Here is a 25,632-nt window from a genome sequence, read left to right on the forward strand (position 1 = left end):
AGACTCTTGAGAGTCCTATGGACTGCAAGGAGATCCAACCAGTCCATTCTGAAGGAGATCAGCCCTGGGATTTCTTTGGAAGGACTGATGCTAAAGCTGAAACTCCAGTACTTTGGCCACCTCATGTGAAGAGTTGACTCAGTGGAAATGACTCTGATGCTGGGAGGGACTGGGGGCTGGAGGAGAAGGGAACCACAGAGGATGAGATGGCTGGATGGCATCACCGACTCGATGGACATGAGTCTGAGTGAATTCCAGGAGTTGGTGATGGACAGGGAGGCCTGGTGTGCTGCAGTTCATGGGGTTGCAAAGAGTCGGACACGACTGAGTGACTGAACTGAACTGAACTGATTCAGGATAAATCCCTATATGTTAAATTAGACTGCTAGATCATTAGACAGTTAGTGTATCTTTATCTTACAGATTTCTCTTCTTTATCTTTTTTTTACGTTCCTCATCCGTTTTACACTAAATATATTGATACATGCATTTCTTTTCTCCTCCAAATATTTGGGAATATGGTATGATTTTGACATCTTGACTTTGTATATTGAGTAGTTAGCTAAAAAGTTGTAGAAACAAAATAAATGTTTACAGTAACAAAATGACTGTTTTAACTAATACAAGTGTTAAACACCTCAGGAGTTGTAGCCTAATTGGAAAAGATAACAAGTCAAAAGAAAGTATTCATTTTAAAAGAGATTGTCATTAATTTATAGCAAATAAAGTTTATGAGACTAATGAATTAGAATTTTTAATACTCTTTAGTTCTGAATAAGTAAGATGTCTTTAAAGCAACTTACTAGGCCTGAACATAGTTTAGCATTTATATTTGTGTATATATATATATGTATACACACACATATATGAATTACATATATAATAGAGACAACCACAGCTATACATCATTTACTGTATACTGTGTACCTTGTCCAACAATACATATACATTAAATTACTTAGTTTAATCTCCAGCAACCTTATGAGATATAATTATTTGCCATTTATAGATGAGGACAGTGAGGCATAGAAATATTAAGTGATATGCTATTACTTATTCAGCTAATTTGGAGAAGGCAATGGCAACCCACTCCAGTACTCTTGCCTGGAAAATCCCATAGAAGGAGGAGCCTGGTAGGCTTCAGTCCATGGGGTCGCGAAGAGTCAGACACGACTGAGCGACTTCACTTTCACTTTTCACTTTCATGCATTGGAAAAGGAAATGACAGCCCACTCCAGTGTTCTTGCCTGGAGAATCCCAGGGACGGCAGAGCCTGGTGGGCTAATTAGTGGCAAAGGCAAGATTTGAACCCACATGGTATTCATTATAGATTCTGGACTTTTAATGACAATGCTTCACTACTTATATTGGACTTGGTATTATTTTTCTGTATTAAGACTAATTAGTAACCTAACATTCTATATGACTTTGATTCTGAGTTCTTAATCAATTGCTCTGCTCTGTTTCTTTCCTTGAAAGAAGTATATTAAGATTTTCTCTAGTTATATCAAATTTGTTATCATAAGTGGTGATACAGGAATAGAATTCCGTTCATAACAGCAACAGCTGCTCACAAAGAAACCATTTTATGCCACCACCCATGGCAGAATACTGAACTATGTGTTCCATTTTTCTGACCCATTAAAATTTTTTATGTTTCCATTTTTCAGTGGATGATTCAGCAGCCACACAAAGCAGCAACATTTTTTGGATGCATTGGGATAGATAAATTTGGGGAGATCCTGAAGAAAAAAGCTGCTGAAGCCCACGTGGATGCTCATTACTATGAACAGAATGAGCAGCCAACAGGAACTTGTGCTGCGTGCATCACCGGTGGCAACAGGTTAGTGTTCTCTGAAGGCGAACTCTGTACCAATTGACTGTTTAACCGCTGGTAAAATCTGAGTTCAAATCTGAGTTTGGAATTTAGACTTTGTGTTTATAATGGTTTTAATACTTAATAAACCCTTCTTATATCACTTTTCCTTAAGTTTTTTTTTTTCCTTTCTTGAACCGGCTATTGTCTCCATGAAATATAATGAAATGGAAATGTGGAGATCATGTGTTCTTGCCTGTGCTTTTTATATGTGTGTGTGTTAGTTGCTCAGTTGTGTCCGACTCTTTGAGACCCCATGGACTATAGCCCACCAGGCGCCTCTGTCCATGGAATTCTCCAGGCAGTTATACTAGAGTGGGTTGCCATTCCCTTCTCCAGGGAATCTACCTGACCCAAATTTAACCGGGTCTCCTGCATTGCAGTCAGATTCTTTACCAGCTGAGCCACCAGAGAATTAGAGTTAAGAATGAAGCACGTTTTATTCAATGTTTTATAGCTAGGTTCTTGCCAAACTGACATTAAGAAGAATGTCCTTTTCAACATATCCTGAGATTGAAATGTTAAAATAAATATTTGCACATATATATTTTAATATATATAAAAATATTTTTATGTATTTTATCATGTATAAAATATTACATTATATGCAGTCTCTTATGGATTACATCATCTAAGGCAGTTCTGGCAAATAGTTATCTGTCCGTACTAAACAACTTCAGTCATGGGTAGTGTACTACTCAAAAAACAAGCCATTACATTTCTAAACAGCTTTGCTTATCAGAAGATTTTTCTTTCTGTGAACTTGAATGCTGTCTGTCAGAGCCTGCCAGGCATTGCTTCTTTCCGTGCCTTTTGCAGTTATACTGGGGTGTATCTTCTGTACCTTCAGGCTTTGCTAACATCAACATTACCATGTTGCTTATCAGCACAAGCTTTTTTCCTCCATTTCAAAAGAAAAAAAATGATTTTTTTTGTTATTGTTAGAATCCACAAAGATGATCTCTTTTAAAATAACAATTCACTCAATACTTCACATACCTTATAGCTAGAAATGCAGTATGTCCTCCCCCATTTTTTGTCTCCCTTTTTCTTCTTTCTTGCCTCTTGTCTTCTTTTCCTTATTTCCTACCTTATCTCTCCTCCCCTTGCTCCATTCCCTCTTTTTACCTCATTTATTTTTGCACACTTTTGACTTTGCAAACATATGTTAAAAATTCGACGATATTCTACACAGTAGTCATGAAATAGCTAAAATAAAACTTTCAGAAATAGTTATGGTACCAAAGCCATTTTTAAAAATAAAGTTACAGGAAAGTAGTAAAGTTCTCCTACCAACAAAAAATAGTATTTGTAATAAATAAAACCATCAATTGTTGAGATATTGAGATATACTTAATTAGACCTTTCCTCTTTTCAGTTTTTCTAAAATTACCTTTAGTAGGCAGGTGCAGAGATTTCCTGTTAGTGAGAAATGGATCAGCTTTTGCCTGTTTTACCACTCAAGCTACAGTAAAATTGCTAAATTGTTTTTATATGTTGTTATTTTAAAGAGCATTTGTGATAATACAAGGTTTTCCAGATGTCAGCAGCTTAATTTATATACTCATATGAATTGCATTATCAGTATTATATAGGTAATATTGGAAGTCAGAAACTGAGGAAAACCTTTGCTATCTAACTCATTTTCCAAATTGTAGAACTTAATAAATTTGGATAAACTTTTAAATAGAGCTAGAAACTCTTACTTCTACTATCCCAAACTCAGATTAAGGCAGTATTTTTCTTACCCAGGTTCTTTTTCTCCAAACTCTGAACCAGATACACTTGGATAGTAAGAATACGTGTATTTTCTTTTGGAGGACTAGTTTTCTATTGAAGAGTAGTTTTATTATCAGAATAGAATTTAGTAGCTCATACTAAAAGTATTTGCTTTTATTTAGTAAGCATTTTATGCCAAAATTTTGCAGGAGTCATGATTTCTAAAATATATTTTATAGATTGAGTGGTTATTCTTAATTTATAATATAGTTATTTTGTATATGCATGTATTGATGCACATCATGCTTATTTTCATTAATCCAATTGAACATAAACAGAATGTATCCTTCAGTTAGTCACTCAGTTGGCATATGGGTAAGTAGAAATATGTTTTTGAAGATAATTGATTTTTTCAAAAGAGAATCTAACCATGTTATCAAAATCTTAAGTGATGTATTTGTGGGTTTCTTTTTGTTTTTTTAATCACAACTGTTACCAAAAAAAGTTGGAAAAATTGGCAAGTTATTTTTTCTTATTTCTGGATCAGTAGGAAAAGTATTTTTGTCTGTAATGTAAACAATTATTGTGTTTAATTGTTGGACAATAATAAAAAGTTGTATGTGATACTTGGCAGCAAAATTTTAAGTGTAGTATTGTGGTTAGATTTTTCAGCTTCAAAACTGGACCAGCACAGGGTGTTTTCAACTATAAAAAGTAATTTAAATCTATTATAGTGCATAAAATGTAATGAATTGCAAATTAATTTCTCATAGTAAATATGGTCTACATATATATGTGTGTTTTACAAAATTAATCTCATGCTTGGCTTTTAAAGCATTAAATATCAATGGATATTCTGTTGATACTTGAAAACTGAAGGTTTTCGTTGCATATGTATTTTTTCTGTATAACTATATAGTAGCTATTTCTTACCTGCGTTTTGAACTATTAAAATGTAGAGGGTAGATAATTTTATCATTTTAGTATCAAAAGGAAGCTTAAATGGTAGTTTCTCGAAATACCAGATATTTAGATTAATGTCTGTGTCTTTATCAAGGTAACCAAGATGTCTTACAAAATTTTTAAAACAAAATTAACATTAGTTTAGTAAAATCAATATACAGCAGTTTGAAGAAATAAGAATTAAAATGAAAGTCATAGTGAAGTATTTCAGACAGAGAAGGAGATATATCACATGACATCCCTTACATGTGCAATCTAAAAAGAAATGATACAAGTGAACTTACTTACAAAACAGAAAAAGACTCACAGACTTACAAAATGAACTCATGGTTGCGGGGTGGAGGGGGGTTCCATGGGATAGTCCAGGAATAGTTAAGGACTTTGGAAAGGTCCTGTATATACTGCTATATTTAAAATGGATGATTAACACAAACCTATTGTATAGCACATGAAACTGTGCTCAATGTTATGTGTCAGGCTGGATGGGAGGGGGTTTTGGAGGAGAATGGATACATGTGTATGTGTGGCAGAGTCCCTTCTCTGTTCACCTCTAACTGTCCCAGCGTTGTTAATTGGCTATACTTCAATACAAAATGTTTTTGGTGTTAAATTAAAAAAGAATTAAAATGAAAACAAAAGTTTCAAAAATAGTTAACTGTATAATTAACTATTATAATTAAGTAAATAAGTAATAAGACTGTAAGTAAAAGCCTACTTACATTTTGTTGTTTTAGATCACTTGTAGCTAATCTTGCTGCTGCCAACTGTTACAAAAAAGAAAAACATCTTGATATGGAGAAAAACTGGATGTTGGTAGACAAAGCAAGAGTTTATTATATAGCAGTAAGTATTTGACTAATTCAAATTTCTGGTACATATTTTTACTATAAATTATAGTTGTTTGTTGATGTACATTTAAAAATAATTGTCTCATCCTGCAAATTATATACCCATCTCAAAGCATATTTTGGGCTCACTATTAAAAATTAAGAACAGGAATATGATCATTCTGTGGTAACATAATCTGAATTATTTACCTTTAAGTGTACCTCCTTTTGGATACATTACATATAGATGTTTTTAACCAAGTGTCAAATTCTGTATTAAATGTTAAGGAAGTAATTCTGGAAATTAGCCAGTTATATTTATAGGCTGCATATGAATGATGCATGCGTTGTGTGGGAAAATGTTAGTAATATAATTGTTCACTGCAAACAGTTAGAGCTTATTTGCCTAAAAAATCTTAATTAGTATTTATTCCATAGTAATTACCATGACACCTTTTAATTTAATATTTCAGAGACATTGGTCATGACAAATCTGTTAAATATCAGAATAAGGGCAGCATGTAATTTCAATTATTAAGTCTTCTGACATAAAAATAATTGGTTAAGAATTCATTTATAAAATAAGACTGTAATACAAATTCTCCTGAATTAATCACCCTGTGAAAATCTTGTTTTTATTTAATATGAGTTAAATGTGACTGATGAAAAATAAGTAGATACCCCTGAAAAATTATAAGTACTTCATATGCATATATGGTTTTGATATAACAGCTGCTGCCATTTACTACCTGAGCTGTGAAACAGCTGGTAAGATGTGTAAAAAATTGATTATCTAGTAAGAACGTGTTTATTGAAAATATAATTATTTCTTTCAGTCTAGTGTTAATGTCTCCTACAGCATGTTTATGTGCTCTGCTGTAGGCTTTACAAGGTTGGTATTGATTCTCCTGTATAGCAAATCCTGTCCCTTTTATAGCTGTCAAGTAAATGCTTACATTGAGAGGATTATATAGAGGAAAGTCACATTATGTCTTCTGCTAGTATGTAAGAAAAACATCTCAAAATTTAAAAAATTTTCTGTGTTATCTTCTGTTTTGTTTTATTTCTCAAAATTGTCTCATTTTTTCATTAATGTCTTGGTAGCAAGTGTTTGTAGTGTAGCTGTAAGGGGGTCTATGCATTGTCTTAAACCATCTTGTATTTGAAAGTCAAAGAGCACATGGTTTAAAGTTTGTTGTTATTTATGCTATATTTTCTGACTGAAATTTGGCAATATATAATGATACAAAAATATTCTTACCCTGACAGTTAAAATTCTTGGTATGTCAATATATTAATTGGACCTCAAGTTATGAGCTAACTTGGAAACAACTCATAATTTTAATGATTATGCACATATAACACATCTAGCCAATTTTGCATGAATGAAATTTTTGTAGCAGTATAGACCCATTTGTAACCAACAAATAATTGTAGCAATTATACACTAGCCGACTTTGGGTAGATGGAATTTTTTTAGTAGTGTTAACTAGTTATTCGAGTACAGTTGTTTTTTTTTTTTTTTTTTTTTTGAGTACAGTTTTTTATAAAGTGTAGAGTGATCAGTTTTGGTCAAAATAATACAATTGAATTACTTTTGAGACTTCTGTGGTGTATTCAGCCAGAAACAAGTATCAAAACAGATTGCAATTGATTCATCTGTTTGTAGCTGTTATCTCTTAGTTTCTGTGTCAGCAATTTCATAAAAGAATGCTCTTTCACACTGCCAGGTAAATCTATAGTTTGTTCAGAGTTGGCTATTTAAATAGTTCTGAAATAGTAGATTCATACCGGATACTTAGAATGCTATATATTCTTGGTGAACATTCAACAAATATTCTGCTTAACAACTAAGAAGATAATTATTATTCATTAAAATCTGTGATATTTCTTCAGAAATGTAATGTTATTTCTACAGACTTTCAGCTGTTCTTTTAAATATTTAATTTCCTTTGTGTTCAGAGTATCTGGTCTAGTCTTAGAAAACTGCAAATTTAGATTGAGTTGATAGATATATCTGTACTTATTTCAAGAAATCAAATGGGCTTTCTAACACTTTCAGGTTCTAAAGGGGTTTGTAGTCATCTCACATCATCATCGTAAACTTTGGAGGTTCAACAAGTTGAAATTGTGGGAGCTCTTTTAAATACAAAAGGTTCTTGATCTAAAGAAGCGGTTCAGTATATCCAGCATATTTCCATAAGTAAAATGTCTGTCTGCATTATACAAAATAATCTAAATCTACATACTTGACTTTTTCCTCACTTTTCCATGAATTATTAATGGTCAGAAGCATTAAGAAAATTTAAAACTTTTCATCATTTTCTCTGTCACATAATGCATTGAATCTATAATTGAAAGCAAAAACTTGTCTTATAAAAAATTGAAGTATAGAATATGCATACACCAGTATTCTCTTTTAGTGTAAACTGTCCCACTTATGGTATATAAACTCAAATTTTCCATGTTTAAACCAAATTCTTAGTAGATATTTAGGAATTCTTGGTTATATTAGTAGCTAATTGATTTTTTAAAACATAAACCTTAGTTGCTCTTTACCTTAGAATCAGATTGACATGTCTGTTTATTGAAAGAAATATTGTTACAGTCGCCCTCTAAGACTGTGATATTTAGGCAAGGTTTATGAAAAAGATGAGGTTGGAGCCATTAATTTTGTAAACCATGTGTTTTCTTTTTAAGCAATATTAATGTGCTGTGAAAAGTCAGCAAATTAGTGCTTTATTTCATCTTCCTTCTTGGTTTTTTATAATTATTTTTATATTTTAAATATTTAAAAATTTACATTTTTTTCTATAACCATAATTGTTACAGACTTATTCTGTGTTTAAATGATCTAAGTGATTACCATCCATTTCTTTACTCCATTTACCTCATTCCTTTATTGTTTACTTTGACTGTCCCTCAATTGGCTGCATTCATTAAACATTTCCCAACCAATGAAAGACTAAGAACTCTCTTCTTGAGCTTATTTTCATGTTGTTTTTATATGTGAATGACACCTTGTTTGGTGTAATATTTCATGAAACAAAGTGCCTTGTGGACATTTCTTCATTGTCCCTTAACACTTCTTATGGGAAGTGTAAGGTCAGGTTGGTTTTTATTTCTGTTCTTTACTATTACTTTCTTTTTTTCTGTTTACTTTGAATTTCATTTGCCACTCATTTACTCCTCTTCCTTCATTCTGTTCCACCCCGCTTCCAGCTTTGGAAGAATAATTTATTGGAGACTTTTCTCTTCTACTATAGACATTTAGTGCTGTAAAATTCTCTCAAAGCATTCATTTGACTGTCTCTCACAAATCTTGATATGTTTACATTTTCATTTAGTTTGTAATACTTTCTACTTTCTCTTTGGCTTTTGTATATGACTCATGGATTATTTAGAAATGTGTTGTTTTTTTTTCTAAATATAGAGATTTTCCAAGGATCTTCCTCCTACTACCATTATGCGTTTTTGTATTCCTCCTTGCAATTCTGATTTCTCTTCATATATTTTGAAACTCTTTTATTAGGGGCATAAATGGATGTGGTTGATTATTTGACTCATTTATCATTTTGAAATATTTACCTCTCATAATATACTTTGTCCTCAGTTCTACTCTGTCTGATATTAGTATAACCAATATAACTTTCTTTTGACTGTTGATATTATGGTATATCTTTTCCTACTCTTTTACTTGTAACTTATTTGTCTCTTTAAAGGGGATCTCTTATAGGCAACATGCTACTGAGTCTTATTTTTTGTCCATCCTAACAAGGTCTACTTTTTGATTGGAATGCTTATACCATTCCCATTTAATATAATTATTGATATGGTTAGATTTGAGTTTTTCATCTTGATATTTGTCCCATCTGTTCTTTAATGTCTGTTTTCTCTTTTCTCCTGTTTTTTGGGTTAATCTAGTATTTTTATCTCCATTGTTGGTTTAATATCTCTAACTTTCTCTTGTTGTTATTTTAGCAATTGATTCAGATGTTATATATATTTAAAACATTGTAATCTGCCTTCAGATAATGCTGTATGGCATCACACATGGTATAAGAACCTTGCAGTAGTACACTTCAGTTTCATCCTTCCTAGTCTTCGTGCTATTACTGTAACACATTTTATTTTCTAATTTTGTGTTTATTTTTGAAAACAGCTTTATTAATACATTATTCGCTTACCATACACAGCCATATTATAGTTTTACATGTGATAAACACTATAACATATTTGTTGAAATCATCAAATATCTTTTAAAGTGATTTAAATAATAAATGTATATATGTTTGTTTAATTACCATTTCTAGAGCTCTTCATTACTTTTGTTTAGAATCAGATTTCCACCTGGTATGATTTTCCTTCTGACTGAAAACCATTTTTTAGCATTACATGTGTTTTGGTCTGTTGATGATGGATTCGTTCTGTTTTCTTATGCTTGAAAAGTCTTTATTTCACCTTCATTTTAAAAGAAACTTTTGCCAGGTATGTAATTCTAGTTTGACAGGTTTTTGTCTTTTAGTACTCTGAAAATGGTGCTGTACTGTCTTGTCACTTGCGCTATTTAGATGAGAAATCTGATGTTCTAAAATTTGATTCTCTGGATGTCACATGCCACACACCCCTGATTCTGTCTCTTCTTAGAGATTTCCTGTTTATTGCTGATTGTGATCAGTTGATTATTGTGCTTCAGTTTTTAGTTTTAGTTTTCTTTTCATGTTTATTGTGCTTGGGGATTAACTTCTTAGAGCTGTGGATTTATGGTTTTTATTACGTTCGAAATGTTTTCAGCCATTATTTCTTTAAATATGTTCTTTGCCTCAACATCCATCACCTCCTACTGGGTCTCGGAGTACTTCTGTATTAGGACACTTGCAGTTTCTTATTGTGATGACTAAGGATTGCTACTAGTAGGTACAGGACAGTAATGTTGCTAAACATCCTGCAATACATGGGACAGAACCACACAACAAAGGATTATCCAGTGGTAAACATCAGTACAGCCAGGGTTTAAGAAACCCTGTTCTAAGGCTAAATAATCCCTATGACTGAAGCAAGATTTATCTATACTTGGTGCAGTGCCCTGTTAATTATGAGTTTTTTTGCTCTAGATGATGGAAATAAATACCATTTCCAGAGGTCTGTGTGCCTAACTATTGTATAATCTTTTTCCCTGTAATACTTTTAGATCATTCTTTCTTGGGCTCTGGTCTAGTGAATGTTCAAAAGCAAACCCTCTGCACATTTCTGGGATTCTCTGTAAAGCTTTTTCTTCTAGGATATCTGGCCTCTGATGTCTGCCTGCTCTGGTCTTCCTTGATTCTCAGCTCTATCTCCTCAACTTAGTGGGCTGGGAACTCTCTCAAGGCAGTAAGCTAATTCAGTTTTGTTGAATTCTGTTTAAGAGAAGCTAAAGGCAAAGGAGAAAGGGAAAGATATACCCATTTGAAAGCAGAGTTCAAAACAATAGCAAGGAAAGATAAGAGTGCCTTCCTCAGAGATCAACGCCAAGAAATAGAGGAAAACAATAGAATGGGGAAGAATAGAGATCTCTTCAAGAAAATTAGAGATACCAAGGGAACATTTCATGCAAAGATGGGCTCGATAAAGGACAGAAATGGTATGGACCTAACAGAAGCAGATGGTATTAAGAAAAGGAGGCAAGAATACACAGAAGAACCATACAAAAAAGATCTTAATGACCCAGATAACCACGATGGTGTGATCACTCACCTAGAGCCAGACATCCTGGAATGCAAAGTCAAGTGGGCCTTAGGGAGCATCACTACAAGTAAAGCTAGTGAAGGTGATAGAATTCCAGTTGAGCTATTTCAAATCCTAAAGGATGATGCTGTGAAACTGCTGCACTCAATATGCCAGCAAATCCGAAAAATTCAGGAGTGGCCACAGGACTGGTAAAGGTCAGTCTTTATTCCAATCCCAAAGATGGGCAATGCCAAAGAATGTCCAAACTGCCACACAATGGTACTCATCTCACATGCTAGTAAAGTAATGCTCAAAATTCTCCAAGTCAGGCTTCAATAGTACGTGAACCGTGAACTTCCAGATGTTCAAGCTGGTTTTAGAAAAGGCAGAGGAACCAGAGATCAAATTGTCAACATCCGCTGGATCATCAAAAAAGCAAGAGAGTTCGAGGAAAACATCTACTTCTGCTTCATTGACTATGCCAAAGCCTTTGACTGTGTGGATCACCACAAACTGTGGAAAATTCTGAAAGAGATAGGAATACCAGACCACCTGACCTGCCTCCTGAGAAATCTGTATGCAGGTCAGGAAGCAACAGTTAGAACTGGACATTGAACAACAGAGTGGTTCCAAATCAGGAAAGGAGTACATCAAGGCTGTATATTGTCATCCTGCTTATTTAACTTATATGCAGAGTGCATCATGAGAAACACTGGGCTGGATGAAGCACAGGCTGGAATCAAGATTGCTGGGAGAAATATCAATAACCTCAGATATGCAGATGATACCACCCTTATGGCAGAAAGTGAAGAAGAACTACAGAGCCTCTTGATGAAAGTGAAAGAGGAGAGTGAAAAAGTTGGCTTAGAGCTCAACATTCAGAAAACTAAGATCATGGCATCTGGTCCCATCACTTCATGGCAGATAGATGGGAAACAGTGGAAACAGTGACTGACTTTATTTTTCTGGGCTCCAAAATCACTGCAGATGGTGACTGCAGCCATGAAATTAAAAGACGCTTACTCCTTGGAAGGAAAGTTATGACTGACCTAGACAGCATATTAAAAAGCAGAGACATTACTTTGTCAACAAAAGTCCGTCTAGTCAAGGCTATGGTTTTTCCAGTGGTCATGTATGGATGTGAGAGCTGGACTATGAAGAAAGGTGAGTGCCGAAGAATTGATGCTTTTGAACTGTGGTGTTGGAGAAGACTCTTGAGAGTCCCTTGGACTGCAAGGAGATCCAGCCAGTCCATCCTAAAGGAGATCAGTCCTGGGTGTTCATTGGAAGGACTGATGTTGAGGCTGAAACTCCAATACTTTGGCCATCTGATGCGAAGAGCTGACTCATTTGAAAAGACCCTGATTATGGGAAAGATTGAGGGCAGGAGGAGAAGGGGACGACAGAGGATGAGATGGTGGATGGCATCATCGACTCGATGGAAATGGGTTTGGGTGTACTCTGGGAGTCGGTGATGGACAGGGAGGCCTGGTGTGCTGCAGATCATGGGTTTGCAAAGAGTTGGACACAACTGAGCGACTGAACTGAGCTCAAAACTCAGCACTCAGAAAACTAAGATCATGGCATCTGGTCACATCACTTCCTGGCAAATAGATGGGGAAATAATGAAAACAGTTAGAGACTTTAGCTTTGGGGGCTCCAAAATCACTGCAGGTGGTGATTGCAACCGTGAAATTAAAAGGCACTTGCACCTTGGGAAGAAAAAGAGCTATGATCAACCTAGACAACATATTAAAAAGCAGAGACATTACTTTACCAACAAAGATCCATATAGTAAAAGCTCTGGTTTTCCCAGTAGTCATGTATAGATGTGAGAATTGGACTAAAGAAGGGTGAGTGCCAAAGAACTGATGCTTTTGAAGTGTGGTGTTGGACTTCTCCAAGAGTCTCCAAAACCAGTCCATCCTAAAGGAGATCTGTCCTGAATATTCATTGGAAGGACTGATGCTGAAGCTAAAACTCCAATACTTTGGCCACCTGATGTGAAGAACTGACTCATTTGAAAATCCCCTGATGTTGGGAAAGATTGAAGGCAGAGGGGAAGGGGATGGCAGGGGATGAGATGATTGGATGGTATCACTGACTCAATGGGCATGAGTTTGAGCAAGCTCCAGTAGCTGGTGATGGACAGGGAAGCCTGGTGTGCTGTAGTCCATGGGGTCACAAAGTGTCGGACATGACTGAGTGACTGAACTGAAAGGAACTGAATTGTTTGCTAAAATTTTGTTGAGGATTTTTGCTTCTATGTTAATCAGTGATATTGGCCTGTAGTTTTCTTATTTTTTGTAGTGTTTGTCTGGTTTCAATATCAGGGTGATGGTGGCCTCATAGAATGAGTTTGGGAATGTTCCTCTGCAATTTTTTGAAAGAGTTTTAGAAGGATAGGCATTAGCTCATCTCTAAATTATTGATAGAATTCTCCCGTGAAGCCATCTGGTCCTGGGCTTTCATTTTTTGGGAGATTTTTGATCGCAGCTTCAATTTCAATGCTTGTAATTTAGTTGTTCATAATTTCTGTTTCTTCCTGGTTCAGCCTTGGGAGATGGAACATTTTTAAGAATCTATCCATTTCTTCCAAGTTATCTATTTTATTGCCATATAGTTGTTTGTAATAGTCTCTTATAATCCTTTGTATATTTGCATTGTCTGTTGTAACTTCTCCTTTTTTATTTCTAATTTTGTTGATTTGATTCTTCTCTCTTTCTTTCTTGATGAGTCTGGCTAGAGGTTTGTCAATTTTGTTTATCTTTCACAGTACCTGCTTTCAGTTTTATTAATCTTTGCTATCATTTCTTTCATTTCTTTTTTACTTATTTCTGCTCTGATCTTTATGATTTCTTTCCTTCTGCTATTTTTTTTTTTTTTTTGGACTTCTTTTTCCAGTTGTTTTAGTTGTAAAGTTAGGCTGTCTATTCAGTTTCTTGAGATAGGCTTGTATTGCTATGAACTTCCCTTTTATAACTGCTTTTGCTGCATCCCAGAGGTTTTGAGTTGTCATGTTTTCATTGTCATTTGTTTCTAGAATTTTTTTTTATTTCCCCTTTGATTTCTTCCATGACGTGTTGGTTATTTAGAAACATATTGTTTAATCTCCATGTGTTTGTGTTTTTTGCAGTTTTTTTCTTGTAATTGATATCTAGTCTCATAGCCTTGTGGTCAGAAAAGATGCTTCGTATGATTTCAATTTTCCTAAATTTACTGAGGTTTGATTTGTGACCCAAGATGTGGTTTATCATGGAGAATGTTCCATGTCCACTTGAGAAGACGGTGTATTCTTTTGCATATGGATGGAATGTCCTGAAGATAGCCATGAGATCCATCTCATGTGTATCATTTAAGACTTGTGTTTCCTTATTCATTTTCTGTTTTGATGATCTATCTATTTGTGTGAGTGGGGTGTTAAAGTCTCCTACTATTATTGTGTTACTGTCAATTTCTCCTTTTTTGTGTGTTAGTGTTTGTGTTATGTATAGAGGTGCTCCTGGTGTTGGGTGCATAGATATTTACAATTGTTATGTCTTCCTCTTGGATTAATCTCTTGATCATTAGGTGGTGTCCTTCCTTATCTCTTGTAATATTTATTTTAAGGTCTGTTTTGTTGATATAAGGATTGCTACTCCAGCTTTCTTTTGCTTTCCATTTGCATGGGATATATTTTTCCATCCTCTTGCTTTCAGTCTATATCTGTCTTTAAGCCCGAAATGGGTTTCTTGTAGACAGCATATATATGGGTCTTGTTTTTGATCCATTCAGCTAATCTGTGTCTTTTAGTTGGAGCATTTAATCCATTTACATTTAAAGTAATTATACATATATATGTTCCTGTTACCATTTTCTTAATTGTCTGGGGGTTGATTTTGTAGATCTTTTTCTCCTCTTGTATTTCTTGACTGTTTAAGTCCCTTTAATATTTGTTGTAAAGCTGGTTTGGTGGTATTGAATTCTCTTAACTTTTGCTTGTCTGTAAAGCTTCTGATTTCTCCATCAGTTTTGAATGAGATCCTTGCCTGTAGAGTAATTTTGGTTGTAGATTTTCCCCTTTGAGCACTTTAAATATATCCTGCCATTCCTTCTGGCCTGCAGAGTTTCTGCTGAAAGATCAGCTGTTAAATGTATGGGGTTTCCCTTGTATGTTTCTTGTTGCTTTTCCCTTGCTGCTTTTAATGTCCTTTCTTTGTGTTTAATCTTTGTTAGTTTGATTAGTGTGTGTCTTATCATGTTTCTCCTTGCGTTTATCCTGTATGGGACTCTTTGTGCCTCTTAGACTTGATTGACTAGTTCCTTTTCCATGTTTGGGATGTTTTCAACTACAATCTCTTCAAAAAATTTCTCATACCCTTTCTTTTTCTCTTCTTCGTCTGGGACTACTATAGTTCAAATGTTGGTGAGTTTGAGGTTGTCCCAGAGGTCTCTGAGACTGTCCTCAGTTTTTTTCATTCTTCATAATTTTTTCTGCTCTTCAGAAGTTATTTCCACCATTTTATCTTCCAGCTCACTGATTCGTTCTTCTGTTTCAGATATTCTGCTATTGATTTCTTCTAGAGTAATTTAATTTCAGTAATTGTGTTGTCTCTGTATGTTTATCCTTTAATTCTTCTAGGTTTTTGTTAATTTATTTTTGTGTTTTCTCCATTCTGTTTTCAAGGTTTTTGATCATCTTTACTATCATTATTCTATTCTGAATTCTTTTTCAGGTAGTTTGTGTATTTTGTCTTCATTTATTTGGACGTCTGTGTTTCTGGTTTGTTCCTTCGTTTGTGTAGTATTTCTCTGCCTTTTCATTATTATTATTATTTTTTTAGATGTACTGTGTTTGAGGTCTCTGTTTTGCAGGCTTCAAGGTTGAATTCTTTCTTTTTTTGCTTTCTGCCCCACTAACGTTGTTGCAGTGGCTTGCTTAAGCTTAACATAGGGTGAGATTTATGCTGAGTTTTTTTCTTTGTTTCTCCTCTGATGGGCAAGGCTAGGTGACATGGTAATCCTGTCTGCTGATGATTGGGTTTGTATTTTCATTTTGTTTGTTGTTTGGATGAGGTGTCCTGCACAGGGTGCTACTGGTGGTTGTGTGATGCTGGGTCTTGTATTCAGGTGGTTTCCTTTGTGGGAGTTCTCACTACTTGATACTCCCTAGAGTTAGTTCTCTGGTAGTCTCAGGCCTTGGAGTCAGTGTTCCCACTCCAAAGGCTCAGGGCTTGATCTCTGGTCAGGAGCAAAGATTCTACAAGTGGTTTGTTATGGCATTAAGTGAGATTAAAACACATACCCCAAAACGAGAAACCAAAGATGATCCCCAGACAAATGATGGTTACGAAATCAGGCAAATAATAATAATTAAAATAATGGAATATACACATATACATATACATCCATAAGCAAAATCAAAAGAGTCCTACAAAAATAAAGTACAATAGATTGACCCAGCAAAGAAAGGAAACCAAAAATTATATCTGTTAGTTAATAACAAAAACTAGCTAAAGCACAAACTGGAAAACAGAACTAAAGCAAGGTGCTGACTGGGGAATAAAGGAATGAAAGCAAAACTAGCAAATATGTTGAGAGGAAAGGAAAGAAAAGAAAGAATAGATATGCAAAGCTAAATAGAGGTACATGAAGATTTATATACATTAAAGATTAACTGCAAGGGGAAAAGAACAGTAGGAAAAGCAGACAAAGGACTGAATGTAGAAAAAATAATAATAGGTTTTAAAAAATTAAAAGAAAAGGAAAAAAAAGGAAAACTCCACAAAACTGCAAAAGCCCAATGCAGAGGCAGAGGTTTATAACAACAATAAAAAGTGTGATTGGGGGGGAAAAAAAAAAACCTCAAAGCTTAATAGATTTCATAGTGCCCTTAAAATCGACAACTACAGTGGAAGGGGGCAGCAGTGAAGGAAAAAAAAAAAAATCCAAAAGACACTACAGAACAAGTCAGAACATAACAATAACAAATTTTTCTTGAGTCACTGCTGTCAGAGTCCTTTGCCTCACTGGGAGTCGCAGCCCACCTCACTTCCCTAGGATGTCCTCCAACACTGTGCTGGTCTCTGGACCTGCTGTGGGGGCAGCTCAGATTCTAATCTGGTCCTACTCCTGTGTATTCTTGCCTCCAGTGTCCACAGCTATCAGAGCTAGTGTGTTTTTTTTTTTGTGAGAGCTCTCAGTCTTCTTTTATATATTCCGTAGACACAGTCTGCCTAGTTGATCATGTGGATTTAATCTGTAGCTTGTACAGCTGGTGGGAAGGTTTTGTGTCTTCTTCCTTAGCCATACTGCCCTGGGTTTCAGTTGTGGTTTTATTTCCACCTCTGCATGTGGGTTGTCCACTGGGATTTGCTCCCGAGGCTGCCCTGGAGGACTTGGGTCTGCCCCAGTGAGGGCTCAGGTTTGGAGGAGGTGCAGCTGCTTGGGTCGCAGGGGTTCTGGCAGCACCAGGTACTCAGAGGAGTTGGAGGTTAGGGCGGCAGGAAATACAGTGCTCCAGAAGGGTATGACAACCAGTACTGGCCAATACACTCCAGTGTTCTTGCCTGGAGAACCCCTCCGATAGAGAAGCCTGACAGGCCACAGTCCAGAGGGTCGCAAAGAGTTGGACACGACCAAAGTGACCCTGTGTGCATAGAAGCAAGACATTTATTTTTGCCTGTGGTGGCTCTGCCCAGTGAGGGTTGAACATGAAGGTGGCACAGCTGCTTGGGTCATGGGGACCCTGGTGGCTCCAAGTGTGCAGGGACACGGAGTACCTCAGCCTCTGGAGTTACGGCCCTATCAGCCTTTTTTTGAACCTCTGGTAGCTGACGATCAGAAGATCTCTTTGGCTAGTCTTTCTCCATAGCTCTGCCTGTTGAGGCACTTAGAGGGCTCCCCTACCGGGGGTCCTTATCTGTTGTTCAGTGCATCAGGCAGATAGAGGTGCCCCCATGGCTGGGGTCCCACTCTGTAGATCGGCACATCAGGCACTTAAAGGGGGGCTCCTGCTCTGTAGTTCAGTGTGTCAGGCCCTTGATGGGCCAGCCTCTCTGTTGTTCAGATGCCAATGCTGGCATGTGGGGAGAGAGAGGCTCTGGTGGTGGCTCTACCCACTGTGTGTCACTCAGCAGTATTGCCTTGCTTCCATGGCTGCCTGGCTTTCATCCGCAGGCATTTTCTACCTCAATCTCCTCCCTCATGTCTCCTCGGTCCATCTGTCCACAGTCAAGAGCAGCCCTTGCCTTGGGATTGCTCCATCCACAATCCCTAAGCTCCGGCTCCCAGCTGCTTCACCTTCTAGGGGACCTGTGTCCCTGTCTGGGATACATGTGGCTGTGGCAAGGACTGTCTGATTCTCATTCCATTTAGGCTGCAGATAATCTTTTTCACTCTCAGCCTTAAATGTTTCTCTTCTGACTCAGACAGTTGCCCTGATGTGGGGATTGGACCCCTGCTTCAGTTCCTCCACCCACTGAGGGCACGTCCAGTCCTAGTAACACCCGTGTTTTCCCCTCTAGTTCCTTTGTCCTGCTGAGTTTTACGTGGTTCCATATATTCTTTTCCGCTGGTGAGGTACTCCTGTCTGCTCTCAGCTGGTGTTCCACATGCACTTCTGTATTGGAAGGTGTATTCCTGATGTATCTGTGGAGAGAGATGTACTTCACATCCGTCTACTCCTCCACCATCTTGTTCTCTCCACCCAATGTATTTTTTATCTCAGACATTGTAGTTTTCCCTTTGTAAGTTTGATAATGGGCCTTTTTAACTCCTGCTCTGTTTACTCTACATATTCATACTTTTTACCTGAGTAAAAGGTATGAAATTTTAGAAATTACCTCCATTTCTAAACTTATGGGATATAGTTATAATACGGGTTTTAATACTCTTGTCTGCAAGTTCTGTCGTGTTTTTTTCTGGTTCTTACCTTGACATTGGGTTTTTTCTTCATGCACATATGCTAAAGCCTTGATGGGAAAGCCTTGCAGATCTCAAGTTCTCATTTTGTACCTCTTTCTTCAAATGGCTGTCTCCTGATTGCAGACTAGTGGACTCTGTTTAGGTTCTCTCTGCCTTGACTGCAACCTGGAAATTATCTCTAGTAATTAAGTTTAAAAATTGTAGAGATCACTTGATCTTGTCTGTCATATGATTGTTGTCCAGTTTCTCAAAGTTGTTGTTTGATATGTTTTGCTCATTATTATAGTTGTTTAAGATGGGACTATAAATCCATTTCTCATTGTTTTCACCTGGGTTAGAATTAGAAATCTCCTGGCTTTGTTTTTCCTTTTTTTAGATGACTTTTATTTTTCTGCAAGATTACCTAAGCTTCTTTATGAATTTGAACAATTTTAAGGTTCATTCAGCCTAGGAAACTCTGTAAGTTATTGTTCTAGATTTTGTAAAATTCTCTAGCTGTGTATTTTATTATTTAAAAATGTAAAAGTTCTTAGCTAATATATAACTGTCATCCATGTGTAATTAAGATGTTACGGTAATTTTTCTAACATTTTCAGTCAATTCTTAGTAGTGTTTTGGCCTGCATTGTGAGTACAGTGGGATTTTGCATAGAAGTTTATGCATTATTTCTGAAGACTTCTTAATGAGAAAAAGTTTCTGTATGTCAAATACATTGTAAAACACTAATCAGCTTGCAAGTTTAGGCTTATACAGGGAGAATTTTTAACTTTAGAGATCAAAGTGATATTTAAGAAATAGGTTAACAAAAGCTTCCAGTGCCATGTTACTTAACTTCGTGTAAACTGAGTCACCTCGTGTGTGTGTTCTTTTTTACTTTTTTTACTTTTACTTATTGAAAATGAAGCACTATAAATGAAAAAAAAACAGTGAATCATAGTTTGTCAGTGATTGTTTGAGAATGCAGGGCCAGTAATTTGAATTATCCTTTGACTCCTGTGCATATTTTCCTCTTTCTGCGATGTTTTCAGTTTTAATGGCTTATCATAGATCTTTTACAGCCTACAGTCTTGCCATTTTGGGTAATATATTTTTTGTGAAGGTAAGGTTTTAAGTGTTAGTAAGGTGACTCTTGAGAGTCCCTTGGACTGCAAGGAGATCCAACCAGTCCATTCTGAAGGAGATCAGCCCTGGGATTTCTTTGGAAGGAATGATGCTAAAGCTGAAACTCCAGTACTTTGGCCACCTCATGCGAAGAGTTGACTCATTGGAAAAGACTCTGATGCTGGGAGGGATTGGGGGCAGAAGGAGAAGGGGACGACAGAGGATGAGATGGCTGGATGGCATCACTGACTCGATGGACGTGAGTCTGAGTGAACTCCGGGACTTGGTGATGGACAGGGAGGCCTGGCGTGCTGCGATTCATGGGGTCGCAAAGAGTCGGACACAACTGAGCGACTGATCTGATCTGATCTGAAGGTTTGCTTCTAGAATGATGGGAGATATGATTATGGATGATTGGAGGAAACATGGTTTGAAGAAGTGTACATGCTTAGAGAAAAGGAATAGAGTTAATACATGGTAAGAAATAGGATCTTTTGCACATAATGGACAACTAGTATTCAGTGACAATTATTTAGGTCGTAACTTCGTTCGGCCTGGTTGCGTTTTCTACTAAAATTCTTAATAACGCCATTAGTAATAATTTATCTTAATAGAACTGTTACTTGGACTCAGTTACAATTAAATATCTTTGTTGATATTGTGAAAGCAATAACTAAAGTCATTAAAATGAAGGATTCATTTTGATATTTGGCAAAACTAGTGCAATTATGTAAAGTTTAAAAATAAAATAAAATTAAACCTAAAAAAAAAAAAAAAGATAGTATTAAAATTCTTCCTTGTTAATCAGCTCTACAGGAAGAAACAAATATATGAAAGAAACAAAATTTTAAATTATGTGTTCAAAATTTAATAAAATAATGCTGTAATTTCAAAAAAAAATGAAGTGTGATAAATTATAAAAAATGTAGTCTAGGAGATCATAATTTTGAGATTTTACATATTAGAAATTTTTTCTGTGCATGTTGAATAGCAAATTAGAATGAATGTATAATGGAATAAGATAATTGCTGTTTTTTTTTCAGGATTTGGTTTTCTTCAGATAACATTTGCTAAAAAAATACACTTAGTATAACATGATTAGAATTTTAAAGACATTTTGATTATACTCTATTTAGCGTCATCTAATATTGTAATGTTGTGAAAAAATTTGAGAGAGATTCTAATGAAAAGGAATGAATTTGTGTTGTAATTGTAACCTAATAGAAATTAATGTACAAAGGAATGAAAGACACCTATTAGTTTAATATATAGTAATATATTATATATATATATATATATATATATATATATATATATGTGAGATTTATATTCCTTCCCCCAAAATATCTGGATAGGTGAAAATAGAAGAATTTTGCTCAAGTATGGACACTTAAACTTGTTACCATACACTTATTATACTATAGAAAAAGCCTTTGTAATATCATCTTCTGAAAAATGTGCTAATATACTGAATGAACTTTGATAGAATAAATAAATGTATTTTTAAAAGAATTTAAGCTATTTTGTATGCAAGAATTGATTTAATAAGTCACTTAATAAGCTGTTTATAAAACATTTAGCTATGAATGAAGTCAAAGCATTTTTGAAATTTATTAATCTTTGTCATAATCTTCTGAGATCATTAGTTAAGGAGTTGGGATGGTTGAACTATCTCTTTTCATCTTATCGGTGTTCTAAACGCAGTTTTTCAGTGCTTATGTATTGAAACTCCCATTGCATTGGTCAAATTAAACACCATCATTTGGTTTTACTCCTGCATTTTTTTTAGAAACTTTAAAAATTTTCTGAATTCAATTTTAAGTTGAGCTGAGTCTTCGTTGCTTTACACAGGCTTTCTCTAGTGGCAGTTTTCGAGCTTTTCTTGTGGAGCACAGGCTCTAGCTGCTCGGGCTTTAGTAGTTGCGGCTCCTGGGCCCCAGGGTGTGGGCTCGGTAGTTGTGGTGCACGGACTTGGTTGCTTTATGGCATGTGTGCTCTTCCCAGAGCAGGAATTGAACTTGTGTTACCTGAATTGGCAGGGAAACTCTTATCCATTGTGCCACCAGGGAAGTCCTATTCCTGAATTTTTATATTGAAAGGTTTTGACTATACTGTTCTGTTTTGTTTCACTGACTTCATTAGGAAGTAACTATGACTTTTTAAGCTTTAAAAGTTTTTTTTACAATGTCCTCATAGGTGACATTAACTATTAACATTTATAAAGTCAAAATATAAAATAAGAAACATTTTCCCCTGTCTTATCTGGAGTATTACACGTTTGTGTATAATTTCTGACATTTAGTATAGTAGTCCCCCCTACCTCACCCCCAACCCTTATCTGTGGTTCTCCTTTTTGTGCTTTCAGTTACCCATGATCATCTTTGGCCTGAAAATAGTAAATGGAAAATTCTGGAAATAACAATTTATAAATTTAAATTGTGCACCATTCTGCGTAGGATGATGAAGTCTTGCGCCGTCTTGCTCTGTCCTTTGTCCATCACATCGGCACTGTACACTACTTGCCTGTTAGTAATTTAGTAGCCATCTCAGTTATTAGGTCAGCTGTTGCAGTATCGCAGTGCTTGTGTTCAAATAACCCGTATTTCATAATGGCCCCAAAGTGCAAGAATAGTGATGCTGAGAAAAATGTAGTCTATAAAGTGTTTAGTACTATTGGCAATTTCGAGTATACCTTGACGTTCTTGGAATGTATTCTCCACAGATAAGGGGGATGCTGTACACATGAATCTGTGTCATTCAGGAGTTTAGAGTTTTATGGACCAATTTGACATCTCTTCAAGTAAAACTCCCAACTGTGTGGTAAAAGACATCCATCTTTAACTTGGATACAGGATAGACAGAAAGAAAAAGACTGTTAATTCTTTTGCTTCTTAAACATTAGCATTGGAGTTCAGTTTTTAAGCTGAGAAAATTTTCTGAATGTTCTATCTGTCCAGTGAGTTACACAAATGATTACTGTTCTTGCTTCTTCCTTATTAGAGAGAATCTTTGATTCATACTAGAACATTTTTCAAATGAGAATGTGATTTTTAGAAATTCTATTTGTATTTGTTTTCAGTTTGTCTAGAATTTTTTTCTGGCAAGTTAAACTCTAACAGTATCACTTCTTAGACTAATACTTTGTGAAAAATATATAGAGATATTTTCTTCAAGTTGAGCAATTTACTCCTGTACTGTGCTAAGTCGCTTCAGTTGTATCCGACTCTGTGTGACCCTATGGACTATAGCCCGCCAGGCTCCTCTGTCCATGGGATTCTCCAGGCAAGAAAACTGGAGTGGATTGCCATGCCCTCCTCCAGAGGATGTTCCCGACCCAGAGATTGAACCTGCACCTCTTATGTCTCTTGTATTGACAGGTGGTTTCAATAGCACCACCTGAAATGCCAGTTTACTCCTATATGCCTATAATTTTTCTTGAGTTTCATTTTTAGCAGGCATCAAAAGTAAAACTCTATAGTAGGGGGATGAATATATGGAATATTAAAGTAAAGTTATCTTCAACTAAACAGAATAATCTTTTTACTTGCTTAGTAGAGGTAAGATAGTATTGATTAAAGAAGCTTTGGACTCTAAAGATAGAAAGATAAAGATTGAAAGTATTTGTGTTTTAAACTTGTGGCTTTATAATTAAGTCTTGGACTTTTATGTGATGTTGGAAAGCACACTGTGTGCTAATTGCCTTAGAAGGTAAGAAAATAAACATATGTATAGCAGTTAATTGTTAACACAGTAGGTTCTTATATGTGGGTGTGTGTGCACTCAGTCATGTTCAACTGTTTGTGATCCCTGCAACTGTAGCCTGCCAGGCTTCTCTTTCCATGGGATTTTCTCAGGAAGAATACTGAAATGGGTTGCTCTTTCCTCTTTTAGGGGATCTTCCCGACCTAGGGATCAAACCTGTGTCTCATGCGTCTCCTGCATTGGCAGGTGGATTTGTTATCACTGAGCTACCATATGTATATGTATAACAATTAATTGTTTAGACAGTAAGTTCTTTTACAGAACCCCAAATGAATTAATAAACCATCTACTGAAGTGTTTCTGCTTCAGTTTATATTTCAGGTCAATCAGCAATTGCTTGAGAAAATGTTTATTAAATCTCTTTAATAAACATGTTTAAGAGGGGAAATTTACAAGCATTGTGATGACAGTATACATTTTTACATGCTAGTTGTCACGTCTTTGATATTGTATATAAATTGGACATAAACAGTCTAGTATCTGTAGATGTATATCTTTTTTCTAACATATTTTATTGTACATTCTTTCTAGCTTAATATGATTTAAGCCGTATGTTCTGCTGTGTCTGTTCTTCTATAATGGATAAATAAAACTTAATCTCTTTATAGCAGCTTTTTTGAGATATTTATATCCTGTAAAGTTCACCTGTTTAAAGTGTACAGTTCGGTGATTGTTAGTTTTGATATATTCAGAGTTCTGCAGCCATCACTATAATTTAAAACTTTAACGTCACCACAAAAAGAAACTTTGTACCCGTTCGCAGTTACTCTCCATGGTTTCAGTATTCAATTTTATATCCATATTCTATAATTGTTTGTATGATTCAAGTATTATGGCTATAAATTATATAATTTTCCTAATTAGATGATGAATTTATTTCTTTGTTCTTTAACACACATAGTAGAAATCATAATGTCTTCTTTGTTTTCTTCCTTTTACCTATTTCTCCTTTGCCAGATACTCTATAAAGAGTGGCTTTTAATCTTTTATGCTCATTTATTTGTTCTAAATATAATATTAAATGTTTTGGAGTCAGTTCTTTACAATAGCACTTAATTTTTTTTTTTTCTGATCTGAGTGGATGACGTGTAGTAGGTGAAGCTTTAAAAACTATATTTGGTAAAGTGGGATGAAAACATGAGAAAAGTTTTCTTCCTTTTCAGTACTTACTTAGACCTATTAGATTCATATTTGCTATCATCCAATTTCAGATCAGTATAATTTCAGATCAGTATAGGTTTCTAAACTACATGCTGCTGCTGCTGCTAAGTCACTTCAGTCGTGTCCGACTCTGTGCGACCCCATAGTCGGCAGGCCACCAGGCTCCCCCGTCCCTGGGATTCTCCAGGCAAGAACACTGGAGTGGGTTGACATTTCCTTCTCCAATGCATGAAAGTGAAAAGTGAAAGTCAAGTCGCTCAGTCGTATCCAACTCTTAGCAACCCCATGGACTGCAGCTTACCAGGCTCCTCCGTCCATGGGATTTCCCAGGCAAGAGTACTGGAGTGGGGTGCCGTTGCCTTCTCCGTCTAAACTACATAACAGGGCTCATTTGACTCTAACTTCTTATGTCTATCGTGTGTTTTCTCTCTACCCCTTGGTATATTCATATTAACTTTTTCACTGACTTTGTCCTAATATAATTAGGAGCATTAGCAACTCCTAAATAATTGAAGATGTTTTAAAAGATAGATTAATACTCTTCCAAATTGCATTCCTCATGTACAGATTACTGGCACAAGTTTTTGTTTAAATTTTGATAAACCCTTG

At 35.6% G+C, this 25,632-nt stretch overlaps 1 protein-coding gene across 6 annotated transcripts in view; it reads left to right on the top strand.

Moving 5' to 3' along the window:
* The window catches only part of ADK (adenosine kinase), a 543,729-nt gene that overhangs the window by 264,773 nt on the left and 253,324 nt on the right, over window positions 1-25,632 (top strand). For all 6 annotated transcript variants that reach the window (XM_005226479.4, XM_010820646.3, XM_059882620.1 and 3 more), the window contains 2 exon segments: window positions 1,671-1,843; window positions 5,293-5,401. In XM_005226479.4, coding sequence (XP_005226536.1) covers window positions 1,671-1,843; window positions 5,293-5,401 — 282 coding nt within the window.

The sequence above is a fragment of the Bos taurus genome, chromosome 28 (genome assembly GCF_002263795.3).
Source record: "Bos taurus isolate L1 Dominette 01449 registration number 42190680 breed Hereford chromosome 28, ARS-UCD2.0, whole genome shotgun sequence".
Lineage (NCBI taxonomy): Eukaryota > Metazoa > Chordata > Mammalia > Artiodactyla > Bovidae > Bos > Bos taurus.